Genomic DNA, 22,870 nt, shown 5'->3' with positions numbered 1-22,870 from the left:
CTCACTGGTTTCCATATTTTGATATTTATTTTGTCTCGCTCTTTCCTCCCTCTCCTTCTCTCTCTTCTCTCTTTCGTCCCTCTCTCTCTTCTCTCTCTTCTCCCTCTCCTCCTTCTCTCTCTTCTCCTTTTCCTCCTTCTCTTTCTTCTCCCTCTCCTCCTCTCTCTTCTCCTTTTCCTCCTCTTCCCTCTCTTCTTCAACTCCTTCCTCATCCCTTATTATCCTTGAATCGCTTACTCCCCATAGAATATCATACATATATTCATCAGGATTTCTTGTTATTCCTGTATCCAAAATAATTTTTTTTACAACAGGAAACCAATAAAATTTATTTTGAATTTCTAAAAGAGCCTTACCTTTTCTTAACTTCATAATTTTTTCATTATTTAACATTCTAATTAAATCTAAAGTTGTCGGTTTATCAACATCAGCATAATGCCAATATTTTATTGAAAATACCTCATTCTTATTTTGTAGAACATATTTATTAAAATACCGAATACCCTTTTCTGGAAGGTATGCTTGGACACAGAAATGATAATTTTCTTGAAGCCTTCTTGCTGTCATTTATGCATTAGAAATATATGTTAGAATAATATTATGGCACGAAACACCTCCCCATCTTCCCATAGTTAAATCATTTTGTATTTCCTTACTTATTATATATAATCCTGTCTTTTCTGTTTTCATGATATAAACAAGGGCAAAACCATTATTATATTTACCCTTATTAAATTCTTTTATTTGTTGTTTACTAATCGTGGCCCCACAAAACTCATTCTCGATACCAAGTGGATAATATTCTTCCTTACGAGACTGATTTAATTGTTCCAGGTCTTCGAGGTTAATTTTAAATGACCAATTATACCCTAAATCATTCATATCATACCCCCATTGTTCTATTCTCATACAAACGATACGCCCTTCTTTATAAAAATTTATTTTAATTCGAACTGTGAATTCTGTATGACCTGGAGATAATATCAACACTTCTGTATCTTTGGAATACACGGCCGTTTTATTTAAGGATATATATTGTGATAAATCGCTTAATCTCACCAAGTCATTTGCGTCAGTCGGGCTTGGATAATTTTTTAATTTATAAGCATTTTTCATGTTAATATTTTTGGTTATATTATATTTATGTCGTTCAGCCTGTGCCTTTGTGTAATAATTTGATAAATCAATATCCAGTTCTTGAGATACACCAGAGATAGAACCATCTTTACCAACATAAGTCATTTATATTAGATTAAAAATAATATCATAAAATTTTTTATTTTTGTTGAGTTGAAATAACACATATAGACATAATTGACCACAACACTTGGAATTTAATTCTTGGACTTGAAATGTTTGATAAACACCATTCTGTAAGAATTTTATGACTTCAACAGGAAGACCAAAACTATCAAAATAATATTTGTCTTGACTATTAAAAATACAAACCCAATGAGAACCGTTCCCATTATTATCTTCTAAGTTCATAATAATATTCTTTGTATGTTTCAGCACATTTGTTAATTCATCTCTCATACAAATAACCACATTATGAATTTTTAATTTCTTACAATATTTGACAAGTTGTAAATTTGATGTTGTATTCTTTCCAAATTCTTTAAACCACTCATCAATGCTCATTTATTTATTAGAAAGATATAATCCATTACCTCTTTTCGTTAATTTTACACCTGCTTGTGCTATAGAAGAAAGCATATCTCCAACTAACAATCTCGCTTTATCAGGCAGACCTTCAAGTTTTTAGGCAAAATCAACAATTACACCACTTCCACTAATTTGTTTCTCCAACTCTTTGTTATGTCTTTCCAATTATTTTTGAGCCTGGAGTTGAGCCTTCCTTTCGTTGGCAGTTTTCACCGCTGTTGAAATACCACCCGTCAATGCTCCAACCGCACTTAAACCAGCAAATAAAGGAATTAGAAATGGGAGAAATCCTCCACTCGTCTCTCTTATTGAATATTTTTTCAACATTGGTTTTGTCATTTTAATTTTAAGTGAGCCAGTGTCATTCAAGATTTTAACCTGTTCTCTTGTGAGCAAAACATCAATTCTTACTGCTCCTTTTCTCTGAATTGTATTAACGTTAATCATACAAGGCTTTTGATTTTGAACACAAGATGATAGTTTATGAAGATTGATTTGATTAACATATACCCCAGTTGGTACTTTGCCACTCATTTATTTAACAAAAAATTATGTGAGACTAATCATCACACCATTATCTGTATTAATCTGCAATTCTGTTTCTTCCAAAAGCAAACAATATGTATCAACTTCTTCACTCTCTCCTCTTTCAATGTATAGGGAAGTATCCACTCGATTAGACATTATAGTTTCCTTTTGAGCGCTCAGGTCAAACGCATAGATTGTATACAAACTTTTAAATGCTGTCATATCCAAAATAGGTTCTTTATTTCCATTACTTTCACACACCTTTTGGTAAGACTTGTATGCTTCAGCAAAATCATTTTTTTCCCAATTAATTTCCAATCTATCTCGTGGATAAAATGTTCCATCTAGAGAAACGCGAAGTTGTTTCACCTTAGCTTTATCACTCAATGCATTATTCTTATCAGTCGCAGTATCACCATCTGGCTTTTTAAAAATGATCCACAGATATCGTGGCTTTCCTTCCAGAACACCTAAATTCCACGTGTAAGTAGTTTGGTTGAGTTTAACGTGTTGACATCTTCTTTTGAGGCATGATACACTGAGTGGTGTAACAGCTTGAAACTAATTGCGATGGGTCATTTGGAAGAAAACTAATACCTGAACCAAGGATACTTAAAGCCTGAATAATGTGTTTCTCCTTCTCATTTTTCCTACTTTTACTAGAAATACTAACCCTATAATTTAGAGTGTTCAGCAGATCAATATATACTCTATCATCATTATTTTTCATATCCAATGGTTTATCAATATACTTTGATTCATCCCTCACAGTTGAACCTTGTCTTCCATCTTTTGTGAGAAGAAACATTAATCTCGGAGTTAGTTTAACAGGGGGTTGAGCAGAACCCAAGAACCTTAATTCATCATTAAATATCAATACCTTTTCTTGAAGAAGATGAAATATTGCTGGTTGTTCTGTTGGAATGAGTCCTGCTTTGGTTTTTGAATCCGCTGAATATTCATTGTTTTGAAGAGCATTCACAATATAAGCAGGGGGTCGATTAATCTCTTCCAGTTGTTGAAATAAACCTTCATCATCATATACCTTTAATTCTCCAATATGCTCTAATTCTTCCTCCATCATTTGACTGAAATCTTTTAACATTTGGAGCTTTCTGGGAGTATATTCTACTGTGGGAACTGTGGAAACATCTTTCATTTTTTCTTGGGAAGTTTTTAAAAGTGGTTTAAAAAATTTCTCTTGTTTTCTTTCAAATGCTTCTTCGCCCGTTAGTTTCTGTCTGCGTTTCTTCTTTATGTCTACCTGCTGTTTTACAACTTTTGAAACCAACTCTTGATGTTCCTTAAATCTTCTTGCTCTTTCTTTTGCATCCATTTATTTATTGTAAAATATCATTTAATGAATTATAAAGATCAACAGGGAAATTTTCCTTTTCTTCATCATTCAAGTAGATGTGTTCAAATAAATCCTTTTCTTTAAATATTTCATCAAATTCTTTATTAACATTAATGCGAGTTGTAATTTCTTCTTCACTAATACTTGCATCTCTGCTTTTCATACGTTTGCGTTGAGTTTCTTCATCAACATCAAAACCGAATGATAAAATCTTCACTCCGCTCAGATGTTTAATAATTTCTCTCGTTCCTTCTGGATTAGTTTCTAATATCCCAAGACCACCAGATTTTAGTTTCCTTAACTCACTCTTACAATGTGAATATTTTGTTGTACCAAGAGAAACCTCCTCAAATATTTGACCTTCATTCCTCAATCGCATATGTTCCTCCACTGAAATATAGTGATAATCTTCACCTTTTACTTCTCCAGGTCTTATTGCTCTAGTTGTTGTTGATACAATGCATATCACGGGGTGTTTTTTAAGTAAATTTACAATATTCTCATTTGTACTACACAAGAACCTTGATTTATGAAAGTTTTTTCCAGAAGCAGATTTACCCACAAGATTTATAATAATAGTTGTCATTTATATATGTAATTGTTTATAAACAAAAAATATATCCCTTAATATCTCATCTTGTTTCACAACAATATATTTATATTTTTCAGTCGTGTGCTTCATGTAATCTTCAAATTTCTTTTTACTACATAATGTAGAACAATTATCTCTCCAAAAATTATTGATATCTATTGAATTTAACTTGAATAAAATAAAAGTATTAGCATTGTTTCTGATGGAACGACGAGGAAGTTGAAAGTACGATTGACTAAGATAAATACAATTACAAGAAGAATGTCTCCCTCTTGTGTAGTAGCTGTCCATTACCGTTTGGTTTCTCTCATTAACACAATCATCAAAGATAACGAGGTTCTTTTTTGATCTATCCAAATCTTGGGGAGACGGTATATCATCCGTATTATCACTAAGAATACAAGTTATAGGATTTGATTTCTTTTTACATCTCTGTGTATCACAAAATAGTTGAATTATATCTTCAATGTTATACTCATTTAGGTTTTTTTGACGTTTAAATAAACCCATTATATCTTCTTTTTGAAGACCAGCATTAAAACCTTGTGAGAGTAGTTGATACTCTGGTTGAAAACTCGACTTTGTGAAAATTATTAAATTATCATAATCTAAAAAGTTGGGAGTGAGGAGCATCTTTAAAAGTCAGCAGGTTTTTCCACATCCACTTGAACCAACTATGAGACATCTTAATGAATTTGGGAGATTTTATGGTTGTTAAATTTTATCTTATTTTCCCAAATGGGTAAATAATCATTCATTTATATATTTGGAAAACAGGTTATTTAATTTATTATTGGCTTTTTTAGAAACTCTATATTTTATCCTAAGTTCAGGTTTAATTTCAAGATAATCCATTATTTTATTTATACAATATCTTGTGTTGATATTTCCCTGAAAATTACATCCATGAATAATATATAACAACAATCCTTTGAACATTTCTCTTATACGTTCAGTTTCTTCCCTTGTAAGGAAAGGTGTGTTATCACCCTCATACTTTACATTCATTTCTCTAATCAATCTTGTAAAGTAATTCATTTTTGGTGTAAATCTAAAAGAATTATTTTCCTTTTTATATTTTTTATTATCATTAATTAGAAGATAATCACAGAATATACATTGTTTATAGGCTTTTGACTCTGTGTTTAATCCCCGTCTTTCACACGCAGGACAATTCTCAAATTTGTCATATGGAGAATCAGGAAAGTCTAGCATATTTATAAAGTAAAACTTTACTTAAACTGAAATTCATCTATACTTTCAGTTGTATATTGACTCATATTTAATAATATTACCATCGATATCAATATACTTTTTTTCATTACCAGATTCAACGACAACATTTTTTATATTAAAGGTAATTTTAAAATGATCGTTAACTACTATTGAACGAAATGTCATTTCACCTGATATATTAACATCCTTTATTTCATCAGGATTTACATCTTTAGGGTTGTTGAAAAAAATACAAATTTCTCCTTGCATATTACAGATGGTCTTATCTTTTCTTTCTAAAGCTTCATCCATAAGGTTTTTGTTTTTGATACTTTTTCTTGTTTCATTGCTTTTTCTAGTTTTGAATATATTACCAGAAGGAGAGGAGAAACTTTTGTTAGAGATACTTTAATTGATGTTCTACCAGGTATACTAAAAGCCCTTCCACTGAAGGAAATTGAAGAACTCATATTATTTACCATAATTGTTTTTATCCAATAGTTGTTATATTTATCTTTGTTCAATTTTACATCCTTGACATATTTCTCAGTATCTTTAACAAATGAAGAGATTGATTGAAACTTGTCTTTTGTGTCTTAAAACATTGTATTTATTAAGTGAAAAAGTTGGAGGATAAAATGGTTTTAAGCACAGATTCACCTGTAAAATAAACGAAATTTTCATCAAGAAAATTTTAGTTTAAGCAAAGATTTATTATATAAATATGGTGAATACAACATACTGCGATGTTTGTAATCACAAATATAAACATTATAGAAAACACCTCCGAACCAACAAACACACATTTAATCTATTTCATAAAATATCTCCTCTTGAGTTGGAAAGAAAACATTGTGATATCTGCTCAAAGGATGTTTTGAAGAGTAGTTATAATAGACATCTTCAATCACAAAAACACAAGAAAAATGAGTTTAAAGTAAAGGGAGACTATTATATTGAAAACACTGATGGGGCATTTAAAGGGCATATAAAAATAAGGATTTTTCAATTTGGAGAACCCGGTCCATCATCAATAGCTGAATCAATTGAAATAGTGAAACCTGATGTTGAAAAAGTTATTAAAAAGACATTAAAAGAAATGAAAACTTTAAAGTTTTATATGGGAGTGAAAATGAATATGAAAAGACAAGATGAAGAACAAACTCCTTATATGAGAACAGATCTTCATTTTATAACATCATTTCAAGATTTTTTGAATAGTGGGGTTTATGAAGAACTATCAAAACAAGAGGAGGATGTTGATAATACAGTGGTAGGAAGTGGATTCAATATTTTTAAAAATCATCTTTTTAGATATACACATTCTAAAATCAAACCCTCTGAAAGCTTCTTCTTATATTGAATTACCAAAAGAAATAAAACTAAAGAAGGCAGTTGTTAATATTAAGAACAATGATAATAAATGTTTTCTCTGGTCTGTTCTTGCTCACTTTCATCCACCAAAATGTAATTCAGAAAGAGTAAAACAATATATGAAATATGAGAATACCTTGGACATTAAAGATTTTAAATTCCCAATGCCACTAACAGATATTCCTAAATTTGAGAAAAAGAATAATCTTTCTATTAATGTATATGGATTAACGGATACAAACAAAGTTCAAATATTAAAAATTTCAAACAACTATAATAATGAAGAAACACACATTGATCTTTTATATTTTAGTGTTGGAAATAATTCACATTACACATACATCAATAATTTATCAAGATTAATCTCTTCTCAGGTATTTAGAACAGCAAACAAAATATATCCTTGTAAGCGATGTCTTAATTCATTTCATACAAAAGAACGATTAGAACAACATTCAAAATATTGTAGTAATCATAAATCAGCTGTAATTACAATGCCTAAACCTGGTGAAAAGATTTCTTTTGAAGATTATAATAAATCGATCATGCACCCATTTGTGATATACGCTGATTTTGAATGTATCCTTAAAAAGATAAATACTGCTTCTCCTAATCCAAAAGAATCATATACAAATAAATATCAAAAACATATTCCTTGTGGTTTCTGTTATTATATCAAATCATCTGTTGGAGAAAAGTATAACAAACTTGAACATTATAGTGGAAAAAAAGCTTCACAAGAGTTTGTAAAACGATTAGAAAAGGATTGTATAAGACTCACTAAATTAATGAAAGAAACAAATGAACTGATGAAATTAACCAAAGAAGAAAAATTAGAATTTAGAAAGAACAATATCTGTCATATTTGTGAGGGGGAAATTAAGGAGTCTAAAGTTATGGATCATTGTCATCTTACTGGTAAATATAGAGGTCCCGCTCATTCCTGTTGTAATCTTAATTATAAATTACCTTCTTTTATTCCAGTCTTTCTTCACAACAGCGCCAACTATGATACACATCTATTTATAAATGAACTTTCAAAAACACCAGGAAATATTTCTGCCATAACAAAAACAACTCAAAAGTATATTTCATTTCCAAAAATGATATTCACAAAACCTTTAACTCGTATTAGGTTTCTAGATTCTTACAAGTTTATGGGAACACCACTAGCCTACCTCGCATCAAATCTAAGCTCCACGGACTCTTTTCCAAATCTTAATTCATTCTTTCCAAAAGAGGAAATTCTCACTAAAGAGGAAATTCAGATTAAAGAGAGAATTCAAAGTAAAGAGGAAATTCGAATTAATGAGGAAATTAATGAAGAAATTCTAACTGAAGATGAAATTCTAATTATAAAGAAAATTCGAACAATGAATGAAATTCTAACTAAAGAGGAAATTCTGATTAAAGATGAAATTCTGATTAAAGAAGGAATTCTCATGAGAGAGGAAATTCAAACAAGGAATGAAATTCAAAGTAAAGAGAAAATTCTTACAAGTAAGGAAATTTATCCTTATGATTATATGGATTCATTTATGAGATTTAAAGAAACACAACTTCCTTCAAAAGAAAGTTTCTATAATAACCTTTATGAAGAAGAGATAAGTGATAAGGAATATAAACACGCACAAGAAATATGGAAAATATTTAAGATAAAGAACCTTGGAGAATATCATGATTTATATCTAAAAACAGATGTTTTATTGTTAGCTGATGTGTTTGAAGCTTTTAGATCACTCTGTCATAATAAAAATTGTTATGGATTAGATCCTGCCCACTATTTCACAGCTCCTGGTTTAGCTTGGAGTGCAATGTTGAAAATGACAAAACAAGATATAGATTTAATCAGTGATGTTGATATGCTGTTGATGATTGAGAAGTCCAAGAGAGGTGGAATATCACAAGTATCTTCAAAAAGATATGCTAAAGCAAATAATAAATATCTTCCAAATTATGATAGTGAAAAAGATAGTAATTATTTGATGTATTTTGATGCTAATAATTTGTATGGATAGGCAATGTCTCAATCTCTGCCTTATGGTAAATTAGAGTGGGTGGAAGAAAAGGATTATGAAAAGGCTTTGATGAATATTGTTATTTCTTCTCAAGAGGAATTGAATGACGAAGAAGAAGGTTATTATTTTGAAGTTGATTTGAGGTACCTGAGTGATCTTCATAATAAGCATAAAGACCTTCCTTTTGCATGTGAGAAAGAAACCCCAAAGAAAGAATGGTTCAGTGATTATCATAAAAGTTTTAATATTAAAGGCAAATCAACAGAAAAGTAATTAACAACATTCTATGATAAAGAGGGATATGTTTTGCATCAGAGAAGCTTAAAACAGTTTTTGAGAGAAGGATTGAGAGTAGCTAAAATTCATAGAGTTTTAAAATTTAAACAAAGTCCTTGGGTGAAAAAGTATATTCAATTCAATACAGATATGAGAGCAAATACAAAAGTAAAATTTGAAGGGGACTTTTATAAATTAATGAATAATGCTGTATTTGGAAAGACTATGGAAAATGTTAGAAACAGGCAAAACATTAGATTCGCAACATCTTGGAAAGAAGCTTCGAGATTGATAAATAAACCAAGTTTTGAGAGAGAAGAGGTTTTTTCAGAGAACTTTTCTGCAATTCATATGAAAAAGGAAAGTATTGTAATGGATAAACCAATTTATATTGGAACAGCAGTTCTTGATTTATCAAAGATATTGATGTATGATTATTTGTATAATGACTTAAAGAAAGAGTATGGTGAAAATGTTTCATTGTTGTATATGGACACTGATAGTTTTATCCTAGATATAAAAACTGATGATGTTTATAAAGATATGAAGAAAAATATTGGAGTATATGATACAAGTAATTTCAGCAAGAAGAGTGAGTTATTTTCCAAAAAGAATGAAAAGGTTATTGGTAAGTTTAAGGATGAGTTGGGTGGAAAAGTCATGAGTGAGTTTATTGGATTGAGAGCAAAGGCATATGCTTATAAGTATGGTGATCAGATTGATAAGAGGTTAAAGGGAATAAAGAAATATGTAATAAAGAAATCAATAACTTTTAGAAATTATTATAATTGTTTGATGAATAAGAAAGAAGAATATAGGAAAATGAATACAATAAGAAGTTATAATCATAACATATATAGTGAAGAAGTAAATAAAAAGGCATTAGGAGCCTTTGATGATAAGAGATTTATTTCAGATAATGGAATAGATTGTGTTCCATATGGATATTGTATGATTGAGTGAATAGAATAGATTGTGTTTTAACGATGGGAAGATGGGTTAGGGTTTTTTAAGGGCTACCGCCGCATTTTTTGCAATATATAAATGGTCAAACCAAGTATTAATCAAACTAAAGAGTGGAGAAAATCTCAGTCTTGGTATATAAATGGAAAACATAATGAATGTGAAAAATATCAAATAAGTCTTATTGAAAAAATAACTAAAACAAAGGTAAATAAAACAAATAAGCGAATCAATTTTAAAAGTGGTAAGTTAGAGGATGTAAAGAAAAAAATGAATATCCTTGAATGGACTGAAAACTTTGATGGTTATCAATTGAACAATGAAAAAACAATTTACTATAATCTCAAAATGATATGTGGCTCAGGAGGTGGTCAAACAAGAGCATTAAGAGAAGTTTATCATTTCGTAATAGCACAAAAGGGGTATCTTAAAAAATATAAAGATTCAAATGTTTTGTTTTTCAATATTTTAGATGGGGATTATTGTGCAAAGAAAATTAAACTATTGAAGGAATTTGAGAATGAACAAATCTTTATAGGTTCAATGAGTGAGCTAAACAATATGCATCGGTTATTTGATAAAGAGTGTCCCGAGGCTTAGACGTTTCAGATATTTTTTTCGAATCACCTTTAACAAATCTTTATCTTATTGCATGGGTTATTTGAAGAAAACAAAGTGTCCCCAGGTTAAAAGGGGAGACAAATAAATATACCTTAGGATAAAAAGGGGGTTTATTTTTAGGGAAAAAAAATATGAATCGCTGAAAATCCCCCATTCATTTACATGGGGAAAAGTGAGCCAGAACCAGTATATTCACCCTACTGCTTATTATGATAGAAAAGACACAGACAGCTTCCTGGGTAGCCTCACATGCTTGTTATAGCATTAACCCCAAGAGTTATATCATTAATGTGTGTGTGTCATCGGTTGTTATCTCCATAATATATGCTGGTTTCATAAAATGGAATGGAGTCCATTAGCTCCTGACCAGTCAGGTGGCATTCGATGATGGATCGTAAAGACCCCACGGTGTCATTCATGAAGGGTAGAGGGGTTATCACTAGAAACGTGAATAAATTACTAATTCCTGTCCCCTTCAGTTGAACGCCAGACCTGGCCAGCCAACTCATGAAAGACACGGACCAAAACTTCCCTCTCAACTGACCGCAGAAGAAGGTGGGATTAATTGAGACCTAAAATAAGTCATACAGTATTGTAGTTTCTAAATTCAGAAAAAAAAAATAAAGATAAAAAGTACAATTTTTTAAAGGGACACATGCTCTCGCTTCAATGATAATAAACAAGCTGAAAAACCGTTCTACACCCAGAGAAACCTGAGTGTGTGGGAGATGGGAGAGTAGGTGGGATTGGGGGGGGAGAGGTGTGGAGAGGGTTGGTGAGGGGAGGGTGAGGGGATGTAGGGGTAGAAAGTGGAGTGCGGGAGATACCTGGTCACCCAGGTGAACCTGAGTTTGGGGGTGAGCATAGAAATTCGTGGGGTTGGGGGAGGCTTGGGGTGTTGGGGTGGGGGATGGTGAAAGTGCAAAACCATCCTGGAGGAATGGACACACTTGATACCAAGTTTGTGCACCATGTGTGAAAGGCTGTGACTGATAAATCAGAAAAACACACAGTTAGGGGGTAATGGGGTGGGGGTTGGGGCAGGAGCTCTCCTCAGGTAGTGGACACTCTTTATGCCAAGTTTGAGTGAGCCCCATGGGTGAAAAGGTGTACCCGGTATCTGTAAGCAAACACACATGGTGTAGGGGTATGTGGGAGAGTGAACAGTCTTCATGGCAAGTTTGAGTCCCGTGGCTCAAAAGGTGTGCCCGGCAAATCAGAACACACGCACACGCACACGCACGCGCGCGCGCACACACACTCTCTCACACACACACACACACACACACACACACACACACACACACACACACACACACACACACACACACACACTGCTCAAATATGTACACAGATGCTGATTTTTTTTGAAAATCAACTGCATTCAGTGCTGGCCAGCAACCTAACCGTCCAAAAACTGTACCATGCTATCCAAACATCGACTCAAATTGATTGCCCACTACTTCAGCCGAAAGAAACAATGGATTCTTTGTAGCACATCATTGGGGATGGAAATCAAGGAGCAGGGAATTACTTACGCAGTCAGAGGCCCGTAGGAGTAGCCACGCATGTCACGAAACTCTTGCCAGTGGGACATATCGGATCGTTGTGGATAAATTCCATCCTGCCGGATAACCTCTTCGATCAAATCTGCTCGAGTCACATTCACAACCGTCATTTTGCCAAACTTGTACTTGGAGAGGGGTCCGTACATCTCTTTCAGCTTAACCTGCCACACAAAAGGGTTAGGAGAAGGTTGGGAGGCGTGGGAAGATGATGGATGAAATGGTGGTAAGTTTCACTTTGTTTCCATACCATTTCACATCGTCTCCATTATTTATTTAATATTTCCAAAAATATGTTCAGTGACACTGTGGGGTCTTTGACATCCAACATCGAATGCCACCAGACCGGTCCCCAGCTTCATGGACTCCGTTACATTTTATGAAACCCGCTTTGAAATACGAAATTTAACAGTATTGTACCGAAAGCAGAGGAGTCCGGTCCAAAAGGAAGACCACATGACTCAACATCATCCCTCCTTCACTTCTCAAAGTTTATACCTTTATTTATTTGTTAAAGTGTTTATTTAATTACCTCCGCCACCAGAGGTGAAGGTGGTTATGTTTTCACTCCTTTCTGTCTGTGTGCTTGTGTGCAGGATATCTCAAAAAGGTTGTGCATGGATCCGGATGAAACTTGGTGGACAGCTTGGGTTTGTCGCAAGGACGAATTGATTCGATTTTTGGTGAAGATCCGAATCTGGATCCGGATACGATAATTATTTAATTTTTAAGGTGAATCTTCATCATTGAGAGATGGGGCCAAAACGATATAGTACTGTAGAGCATGATATCTCAAAAATGTATTGGGCCACATTTGTTCTCGTGGATCAGGCATTACGTGGCGGAGGTATGCACTCCACCGAGTGACCTTCTCGTTTTTTCAGTGTTTATTTAAGTTTTTAAGGTGTTTATTTAAGTTTTTTAAGTGTTTATTTAGTTTGTCAGTGTTCTTTATTCAGATGTTGAATTAATGTTACAAATGACATATGGTGCTCCCATGTATTTTGGAACAAATTCTCGAAATACATGACCCACCACCCTCTAATCGTTTACAAAGTGGAGGCTCATTGAAGAGCTACAAAACAGAATGGAGCAGAACATAACAGAACCGAAAGGAGGAGGAGAGCAGATTGGGACCATACTCTGTGCAGAGCGTTGGTGCTGCTTGAGCAGTCTCCTTGGCTATTTGACACAATCCTGGATGGGTCACCACTCCGACACAGGATACCAGCATGCTGGCACTCATTTTGCCGACCTCGGTAGGGTGACAGGCCGAGTTAACCCCACCTTGTATTAATTCAACAGCTGAGCAGGATTTGAACTCAGGACCCGAGGATCCCAAGCCCACCACCCTAACCATTAAGCCAACACCAGGCATAAACCGAAAGAACATTGTGTAAAGGAGGAAAACACACCAACAAAAGGTTGAGCAGCATAACAGAGGGACACTTAGAGGAATAACAGGCATATGAAAGAATGAGATCAAAGAGAGAGAGAGGGGGGGGGGGGAGAAGACTCAGGTTCTAAACAACCTTGGTACAAGCTCAAACACAACAAGAAGAGGTAGGAAAACTGTGGATGAAACAGAAATGGGGAAAAACAAAAAAGGGGTGAGGGAGAGGGGGAGATAAGAACACACAGGAACCTAAAAAGGAATGGTGGACTTGGGGAGGGCTAATGAAGTTAGAAAAGAGCATGAGTATAGATGGGGGAGGGGGGACAGCCACCTTGAAGCTCTGGAGGGAAGAATGGGATTGAGTAGACTGAACAAGTTGGTTCTACAGATGAGAGGAAAGAGGAACAAATGAATGAAAGTGAGCAGTGAAACTGGATTCTGCTTCATTGCAAGAGATTCCAATGATTTGTGGTCCTTGGTTTCAGATTCTGATGATTTGAGGGCTTTGGTTTCCATAGCATCGATAAGCGCAAAGTGTGAAGAGAAGGCTTTTGGGCCAGACCAAAGGAGAGAACACAATTCCATTAAGCTATGCATGAAGGCCTTGCTAATTAATAAAAGTTCAGCTTTGCCAAGGAAAGATTTCACATGATACATACTCTCGTGTGCAGCTGATAGTTGAATCATTGGTTAGGGGCGCGGTTATGCCGCTGATGCAGTGCCCCCATGACCAGTACACTGCTGCTCGTTTCACCGACCTGATGACAGGCTGAGTCAACCCCACCTGGTGTTAAGTCAGTGTCCGACGGGACTCAAACTCAGCACCCTAGGATCCCAAGCCAGCCACCCAAGCTACAAAGCCAACGCCAGACTTACAGGTCATACTAAACACCAACTGGAGACATCCATGAGGACTTGAGGGGAGAGTGGCTTTGGAAGGAGTTAAACATGAGAGGAGAGGAGGGGATGGGAAGGAAGGGCATTTTCCTTCAATTGAGAAAGCCATGCCAGTGTTTGTGCCTTTATTTAATTTCTGCATATGTTTTACATCTAAAATGCAAGAAGCTCAAGAATGTCTTAACCTGTGCCAAATTTCAAAATTGAAACTGCGGGATTTCGCGTGATGGAGGATGTCCAGGTGACGGCTTGCTGGTGTTTTCTTTTGTGTCGCGACATGCAACTAAACTTTTACAGCACATTTATGTCGTATCTACACGTTTTGACTTTTGACTTCTGCATTTAAGAAACTTTTGAAAACAATGCAGATTTGACAGATACTGTATATGTAAAGACGAGATCGAACCTCAGAAAACTTTCAATCGTCCTAATCAATGTCCTGTACTCCTGACAAACTCCCAAAGTGTTATTATGAGCAAAAAAGGTCCCTTACGGAGAGAGTGTGTCGGTCCTGCCAAAGCAGTCTCTAATTGACAAGACCAATGATGGATGTAGTTTGACATTGTCTTCCAAGTAGTCGTCAGGACGGGAACTTATGACTTGACCAGGCTGCCGGTGGTAACTTGCTCACTCTTCGTGAAAAACGGCGTGGGGTCTTCAACATCCACCAACAACCAATGACAGCAGACGGGTCCTCTGGGTTATAAATGTCCATATGAGGGACCACAAACACCTTGATGCCTGGCCCAGCATGTGAAACACCAGGGTGACACAGTTTATATAGCGGTTTCGGAATTCGAACCCAAGCCAGACAACTCAAAGGTGAGTGAGCAGACCGCGAACAGGTTCAAACAGAGAATAGAAAGACACGTGGTCATCAACGTACAGGTGGACCAAAACCAAATACCTGGAGATCGGAAGTTGCGTTCCGGTAACCTCCGATCAGCATCCAGTATATCACTCGCAAGGTGCTCGGCCCGGATAAATCCTCCAAGCTCAGCGCTCCCAGGGATTGGTGTTGACGCTGTTCCACCTCCCTTCTCATGGACAACGAGCTAGGATCCGAGCTCAAAGCACAAACGTTTCCAGGGCACGGCCGAATAGCTAGACGGGAAGCAGCCCGAAGCCAGAGATGCGCCATAGCTCTCGAAGTGAAAGGACTACAGGCATAGGAAGAGTGGGAGGGAAGAGCAGTCAGGGAGGGATCATGGGAGTGGGAGGAGTATCACAAAATCAATATAGTTATTTGTTGGCAAAATCCGAAAGGGAAGCCACATAAACTACATTTTACAACAAAGATGAAGGCTATAGCCTCTACTGTGTATGCACATTGCACATTCTCTGATTTTTCTGAATTCATATACGTTTGAGTTGGTATGAAAAGGTTTAAACAAAAGCGAGAACAGCACTTGGTAGAGCGCATACCTCCACCAGGCTGATTAGTTCACGTTATCCCACGGAAAGGCCGGATCTGGATTCGGACCTCAACTAAAATCACATTGACTTGTTGTTGTCACCGAAGCAACTCATCCACATAGTTTTGTCATAATTAAATTGTTTTGTCTGGTGGTTCAATTAAATGACCGACTCTGCAAATACTCTTCAAATTTCAAGTCAATCGGAATAAAATTGATGATTTTAGAAATTCAGCCGACGTTGACCTTTTCGCTTATATTGACCTTTTGGCCTACAGTGACCTTAAAATTATTGGTGGTTGAATTCACTGACCACATATGCAAATTCTGTTCCAATTTCAAGTCAATTGGATGAAAAATGAGGATTTTAGAAATCTCACAAAAGTTGTTGACCTTTGGCCTATTTGACCTTTTGGCCAATGTTGACCTCAATAATAATTGTTGGTCGATTTCAGTGACTTGATATGCAAATGCTCTTCAAATTTCAATTCAATGGAATGAAAATTGATGATTTTATAAATGAGGACGATGTTGAGCTTTTGACCTTAAGATCTCAAAATTAATCGGTGGTTGAATTCAGTCGCCTGATATGCAAATACTGTTCAAATTTCTAGTCAATCGGATGAAAATTGAGGATTTTAGAAATTACACCAAAGTTGCCGACCTTTGGCCTCTGTTGACCTTAAAAATAATTGGTGGTTGAATTCAATGACCAAATACACAAATCCTCTTCAAATTTCAACTCAATTGGATGATAATTGATTATTTTTATAAATGAGGCCGATGTTGAGCTTTTGAACATAAGACCTCAAAAGTAATTGGTGGTTGAATTCAGTCGCCTGATATGCAAATCCTGTTCAAATTTCTCATCAATCAGATGAAAAGTGAGGATTTTAGAAAATACACCGAAGTTGCTGACCTTTGGTCTATGTTAACTTTAAAAATAATTGGTGGTTGAATTCAATGACCAAATACACAAATCCTCTTCAAATTTCAAGACAATCGGATGAAAATTGACAATTTTATAAATATGGCCTATGTTGACCTTTTGGCCTATGATGACCTCAAAGATAATTGGTGGTTGAAGTCAGTGACCTGATTCGAAAATTCTGTTCAAATTTCAAGTCAATTGGAATCAATGTTGACATTTTGACCTTAAAATCAATCGGCTTCTTGCTTCTGATGAACTCCACCATGTGGTGAAGCGTCGTGAAGATCGGTTTAAAATTGTGACCTGCAGCCCATTGACAGACAGACAGATGGACAGAGAGACAAACAGACAGAATCACATATCAGACCAACCAATATACTTGGGAATCATCGATTTCACAAGTAACAAACAGGTGTGCAAGCGTAACCTCCGTCCACCCTTCAAAAAATATAGAAAGACGTTACCATGATCGGTAAGATCAGTGAAGGAAGAGTCACGTGAACTCTCAAATGCGCTAATCATTGAAAAACCAAAAATAGTACAGAGTTCCTTGGCTGAGACGGGAGAACCTGCCAGAAGGACAACAATCTCTGCAGCACTTCACAAATCTAGGCTTTATGGGAGAGTGACCATATGGAAATCACTCCTGAGAAAAAGGCACACGACAGCATGCTTAGAGTTTGTAAAGGACAGGTGAAAGACTGAGAGCATGAGGCGAAAGAGTCTGTAATCTGATGAGACGAAATTGAACTCTTTCGCCTGAATGCAAAGCACTACGTCTGGAAGAAACCGAGCATAGCTCATCAGGCATCTAACACCATCCCAACCGTGAAGCATGGTGGTGGCAGCATCATGCTATGGGGATACTTTTTAGTGACAGAGACTGGGAGATTTGTAAGGATCGAGGGAATAATGAATGGAGCCAAATACAAGCAAATCCTTGAGGAGAACCTGCTTCAGAGTGCAAAAGACCTGAGACTGTGGCGAAGATTTACGTTCCAACAGGACAATAACCCCAAGAATACAGCCAAAGCAACACTGGAATGGCTTCAGAACAAGAAGGTGAAAGTCCTTGAGTAGCCCAGCCAAAGCTCAGAGTTGAATCCCATTGAGAATCTGTGGAAAGACTTGAAGATTGCTGTTCGCTGATGCTCCACATCCAACTTGACAGAGCTTGAGAAAATCTACAAGGAAGAATAGGAGAAAATCCCAAAATTGAGATGTGCAAAGCTGATACAGACATACCCAAGAAGACTTGAAGCTGTAATCGCTGCCAAAGGTGCTTCGACAAAGTATTGACTCGGGGAGTTGAATACTTATTGACCCAAGACATTCCAGGTTTTCATTTTCATTTATTTTGTAAAAATTTCGCAAAATATGTTTTCAATTTGTCATTATGAGATATTTTGTGTGGATTGGTACAAAAAAAATTAATTTTTTTATCAATTTTAAATTCAGGCTGTAACAACAAAATGTGACAAAAGTAGAGGGGTGTGAATACTTTCTGAAGGTACTGTCTCTATATATGTATAAATCTTATACAGTACATATATATGTATATATATACTTTATTAATCTTTCTATCATGGAACAGATGTGCATATGGCAATACATATGTGTGTGTATATATATATATATATATATATATATATATATATATATATATATATATATATATATATATATATATATATATATATATATATATATATATATCTTCTTCTTCTTTCGGCTGCTTCCTTTAGGAGTCGCCACAGCGGATCATCCGTTATGATCCGCATACTGATTTGGCATAGGTTTTACACCAGATGCCCTTCCTGACGCAACCCTGGTCGCCTCTTACGACACAGGGATAAGGATTGCGTTTCACCATGATTCCGGACTGCCCTACACCCTCTCATTGCGCGGCCCAGCGCAGAGCTCCCGTCCTCAAGCGATCCTCCAACCCAAGCCTCCGAGTAGACGGATTACAGGCGCACGCCACTACGCCCTGTGTATGTGTATACGTATATATATATATATATATATATATATATATATATATATATATATATATATATATATATATATATATATATATATATATATATATATATATATATATATATATATATATATATATATATATATATATATATATATATATATATATATACATATATATATATATATATATATATATATATATATATATATATATATGTAGCCAAATGCACATCTGGTCCATTATAGGTAGATTAATAAAGTCTCTGACGAACCATATCAAATCCAGGTTTTCAAAAGAGTGAAACAGTAACATCCCTAGTTTGGCTCTGTTTCATTTAGTCCTATCAATGTTTTTAGTCCTCTGTTTTAATCTACACGTGTGGAACATCAATTATTAACCTAGATTAAACAGGCAACGTTGAACGGACATGAACTCCATCTCAGCCTGCTTGCAAACAGGGTCATTGTTACCCAAAAGCATAGCAGCTGATTAATATGTGGCAGGCATGTTCATTATACTACTTATACAGTGGGATTCAATTATATTAAGGGTTGGTAAACTATCATTATTGTACAATGTTCTTCATCTGGAGGATATAAAACAATGAAACTTAAAACTTCTATTTATTTTGGATCAACTTTACGAGTCAGTATAGCAATTTCAGAGGTCATGTGGAGGGTTAGTTTAAATACTGTTGCAGTCTTGGGGTTTGAGGCTCGCCACGAGGGGAAGCGCTCGAGTCCCTCTTGAAAGACCGGTCCTGAAGCCACCAGGCACAGATAACGCCACACACCGGCAGGTTGCTAAGCAACGATGAAGACTGATCAGCATGGCCAATTCAGGCAGGGTTACACTACTTCACATGATACCTTACCTGTGGACAGCCGGTTAATTAGGGCCACGTGCCCTCGATGTGTACTTGCGTTAAACTTACCATATCAGGCCGAGCGAAGCTGCCAATTACGCACCGGCTAAAACAAATGCAATTTATTACAGCAAGGCGAGGAAAATTATGTGGCGCATTAAGAAGGGTTTATTCACAACATGTACAGCAGGGGAAAGCAAGGAATTTGTGGGTGCAGCAAATGAAAATACAATTATTTATGAAAGAGACATAGTGCAGAGTTAACCCGATAAACTTCTACAATCTTAACTTATATTACACAGGTTACAGGCAACATTCTCACTCTCTCTCTCTCTCTCTCTCTCTCTCTCTCTCTCTCTCTCTCTCTCTCTCTCTCTCTCTCTCTCTCTCTCTCTCTCTCTCTCTCTCTCTCTCTCTCTCTCTCTCTCTCTCTCTCTCTCTCTCTCTCTCTCTCTCTCTCTCTCTCTCTCTCTCTCTCTCTCTCTCTCTCTCTCTCTCTCTCTCTCTCTCTCTCTCTCTCTCTCTCTCTCTCTCTCTCTCTCTCTCTCTCTCTCTCTCTCTCTCTCTCTCTCTCTCTCTCTCTCTCTCTCTCTCTCTCTCTCTCTCTCTCTCTCTCTCTCTCTCTCTCTCTCTCTCTCTCTCTCTCTCTCTCTCTCTCTCTCTCTCTCTCTCTCTCTCTCTCTCTCTCTCTCTCTCTCTCTCTCTCTCTCTCTCTCTCTCTCTCTCTCTCTCTCTCTCTCTCTCTCTCTCTCTCTCTCTCTCTCTCTCTCTCTCTCTCTCTCTCTCTCTCTCTCTCTCTCTCTCTCTCTCTCTCTCTCTCTCTCTCTCTCTCTCTCTCTCTCTCTCTCTCTCTCTCTCTCTCTCTCTCTCTCTCTCTCTCTCTCTCTCTCTCTCTCTCTCTCTCTCTCTCTCTCTCTCTCTCTCTCTCTCTCTCTCTCTCTCTCTCTCTCTCTCTCTCTCTCTCTCTCTCTCTCTCTCTCTCTCTCTCTCTCTCTCTCTCTCTCTCTCTCTCTCTCTCTCTCTCTCTCTCTCACACACACACACACACACACACACACACACACACGAGGAATTTAGAGTTAGCCCAGACAGAAGAGAAGCAGGTTGAGGTGTAGGCGACCTCGTTGTACCAGGCACGATTGACGGACCAACACAACTCAATTGCTTAGGAAGGGGGAGAAGAGAAGAAAACTGTGGCATCTACAGTGCATAAGTGGGACGTGCAAAAATGTAGTAAAGCGTGATGCAAGAGGAAGGTGTGAAAGGTGCGAATCGGTAATGCTCTTTTAGTGTACGAGGCACAGATGAAGAAAAGATGCATGAGAGAAAAGCTTAACAGGGCACGTGTGAGAAGTCTGTAAATGTTTGGCTAATGACTGTGGAACACCGTCAAAGCCGAGCGTCGATGACCCGGGGATGACCCGTAAATGACCCTGGCAACGCTCGCTCCACCCTGCTTGCTTCGCTCAGTTGCCCTGCCCTCTCAGGTCGGATGACGCTCGGCTTGACAAAGGCTCTGGACAAAGGACAAAGAAATTCTGCTTTAAAGACTTGACGAAAGAGAGTCTGGATGAACGAGAGAACAACTGAGCCTGATTTGCTCTCTATTATGGAGCCCGGAGTGTAGGAGAGGCCAGAAAGCAGATCCAGAGAGCGTGTTGGCGTTTCCGAGCTCCCCCATTGGCACATAGCCATCACCTCGAGCTGTAGACACACCCGTCAGGCTTCAGAGCCGAAAATATCTTCAGTTGCTCCTCAACCAGGCCACGCGACAGAGCTACATAATATACATTTGCCGAGGGTTTTTGTGGGCACTCTCCGTACCTGAATGTGTGTTGAACTCCGATCAAGCGTTGTTATTTAGCGGAACACCAGGGTCACCCAGACGTCGATGTACGAACCTCAGCGCATATTTGCGCTTCAAGTTACTCGGCGAAATACCCCGGCTCGTAATGTCCTTCATTCCCCCGGCATCCTCAGAGACTGTGGTTAGTGTCCAGGGAGTTAACTGTGGTTGGGGCGGTTTGTAGCTGTTGTTGTGAGGTAGAGGAAGCACTACCGTTTGTGGTGAAGGTGTTGAAGCATTGGGAGTGGTTGAGGTGATTGAGGTGATGAGGTTGAAGTGGTTGGTCATGGTTGTGGAATTTGTGGTGAAGAGGTCAGGCGTAGGTTGGTGTGGGGAATTTCAGAAGGTGTTGTGAGAATTATGTTGAGGGTTGTAGCGTCGTGTTGAGTGTGGTGAGGATCTGAGGTGAGGCGTCGGTTGGATTATGACGCGTCCTTTGAATAAGAAATGGTGCGCATATACAAATGAGGCGATCGCTGCGCATTATTGACGCCTGCATGAATATTTTGGATGTGAAATAAAAGTAAAATAAATGAAAGCATGGAGGATCGAAGACCCAACTAAAAGCTCGATGCAACGCATCTTGTCCCATGGACCCACCAGACATGTGGAAAGGGATAACTAAACTCATACTAATTAAACTGGAAGGGCACTCGGTAGAGCGCATACCTCCGCCATGTAATGCCTGATCCACGAGAACATATCGGGCCCAATACATTATTGAAATATCAAGTACTAACCCTAACCCTAACAGTACTATTTAGTTTTTGGCCCGATCTCTCAATGGTGAAGAATCACTTTCAGAATTAAATTATTCTCGTATCCGGATCCGGATCTTCACCAAAATCGAATCAATTCGTTGTTGTCACACACTCAACCTGTCCACCAAGTCTCATCCGAATCACCAAGCACCTGATGTGTAAATCTTCTATAAATTTCAAGTCAATCGGATGAAAATTGAGGATTTTAGAAATACCACCCAAGTTGTTGACCTTGGGCCTATGTTGACCTTTTGACCTCAAAAACAATCGGCTTCTTCTTTATGACAAACTCTACAATATGGTGAAGCTTCGTGAAGATCGGTTTTAAATTGTGACCTGTAGGTGACAGACAGACAGACAGACAGACAGACAGAGAGGGGTGAAAACATAACCTCCTTCACCTTCGGTGGTGGAGGTAGTAACTGTCTTGGGATCGCTATATGTTGGATGCCATTACCTCGGAGGAGTGCCGGTTTTGCAGAGCCGCAACAATATGTTTACTGGTAAACCTATTTTGACTGACTTTCCACTGCCTCGCTGTTCAATGTGTCCATTATTGTGCACTTGTGCACCTTTGCCCAACATCAGCTCGTAATAC

At 37.0% G+C, this 22,870-nt stretch overlaps 1 protein-coding gene across 2 annotated transcripts in view; it reads right to left on the bottom strand.

The window, feature by feature from the left end:
- The window catches only part of LOC147029466 (sterol 26-hydroxylase, mitochondrial-like), a 78,285-nt gene extending 62,658 nt beyond the window's left edge, over positions 1-15,627 (bottom strand). For both annotated transcript variants that reach the window (XM_085872530.1, XM_085872531.1), the window contains exons 1-2: positions 15,375-15,627; positions 12,148-12,338 (exon numbers count right to left, since the gene is read on the bottom strand). In XM_085872530.1, the coding sequence (XP_085728656.1) occupies positions 12,148-12,338; positions 15,375-15,608 (425 nt within the window). In that variant the 5' untranslated portion in view covers positions 15,609-15,627. The remainder of the gene's footprint in view (positions 1-12,147; positions 12,339-15,374) is intronic.
- Positions 15,628-22,870: the final 7,243 nt, after the last annotated feature.

The sequence above is a fragment of the Eptatretus burgeri genome, chromosome 3, assembly GCF_056783735.1.
Source record: "Eptatretus burgeri isolate ZD-2024b chromosome 3, Ebu_testis_v1, whole genome shotgun sequence".
Taxonomy (NCBI): Eukaryota; Metazoa; Chordata; class Myxini; order Myxiniformes; family Myxinidae; genus Eptatretus; species Eptatretus burgeri.
This window is presented reverse-complemented; position numbering and strand designations above follow the sequence as displayed.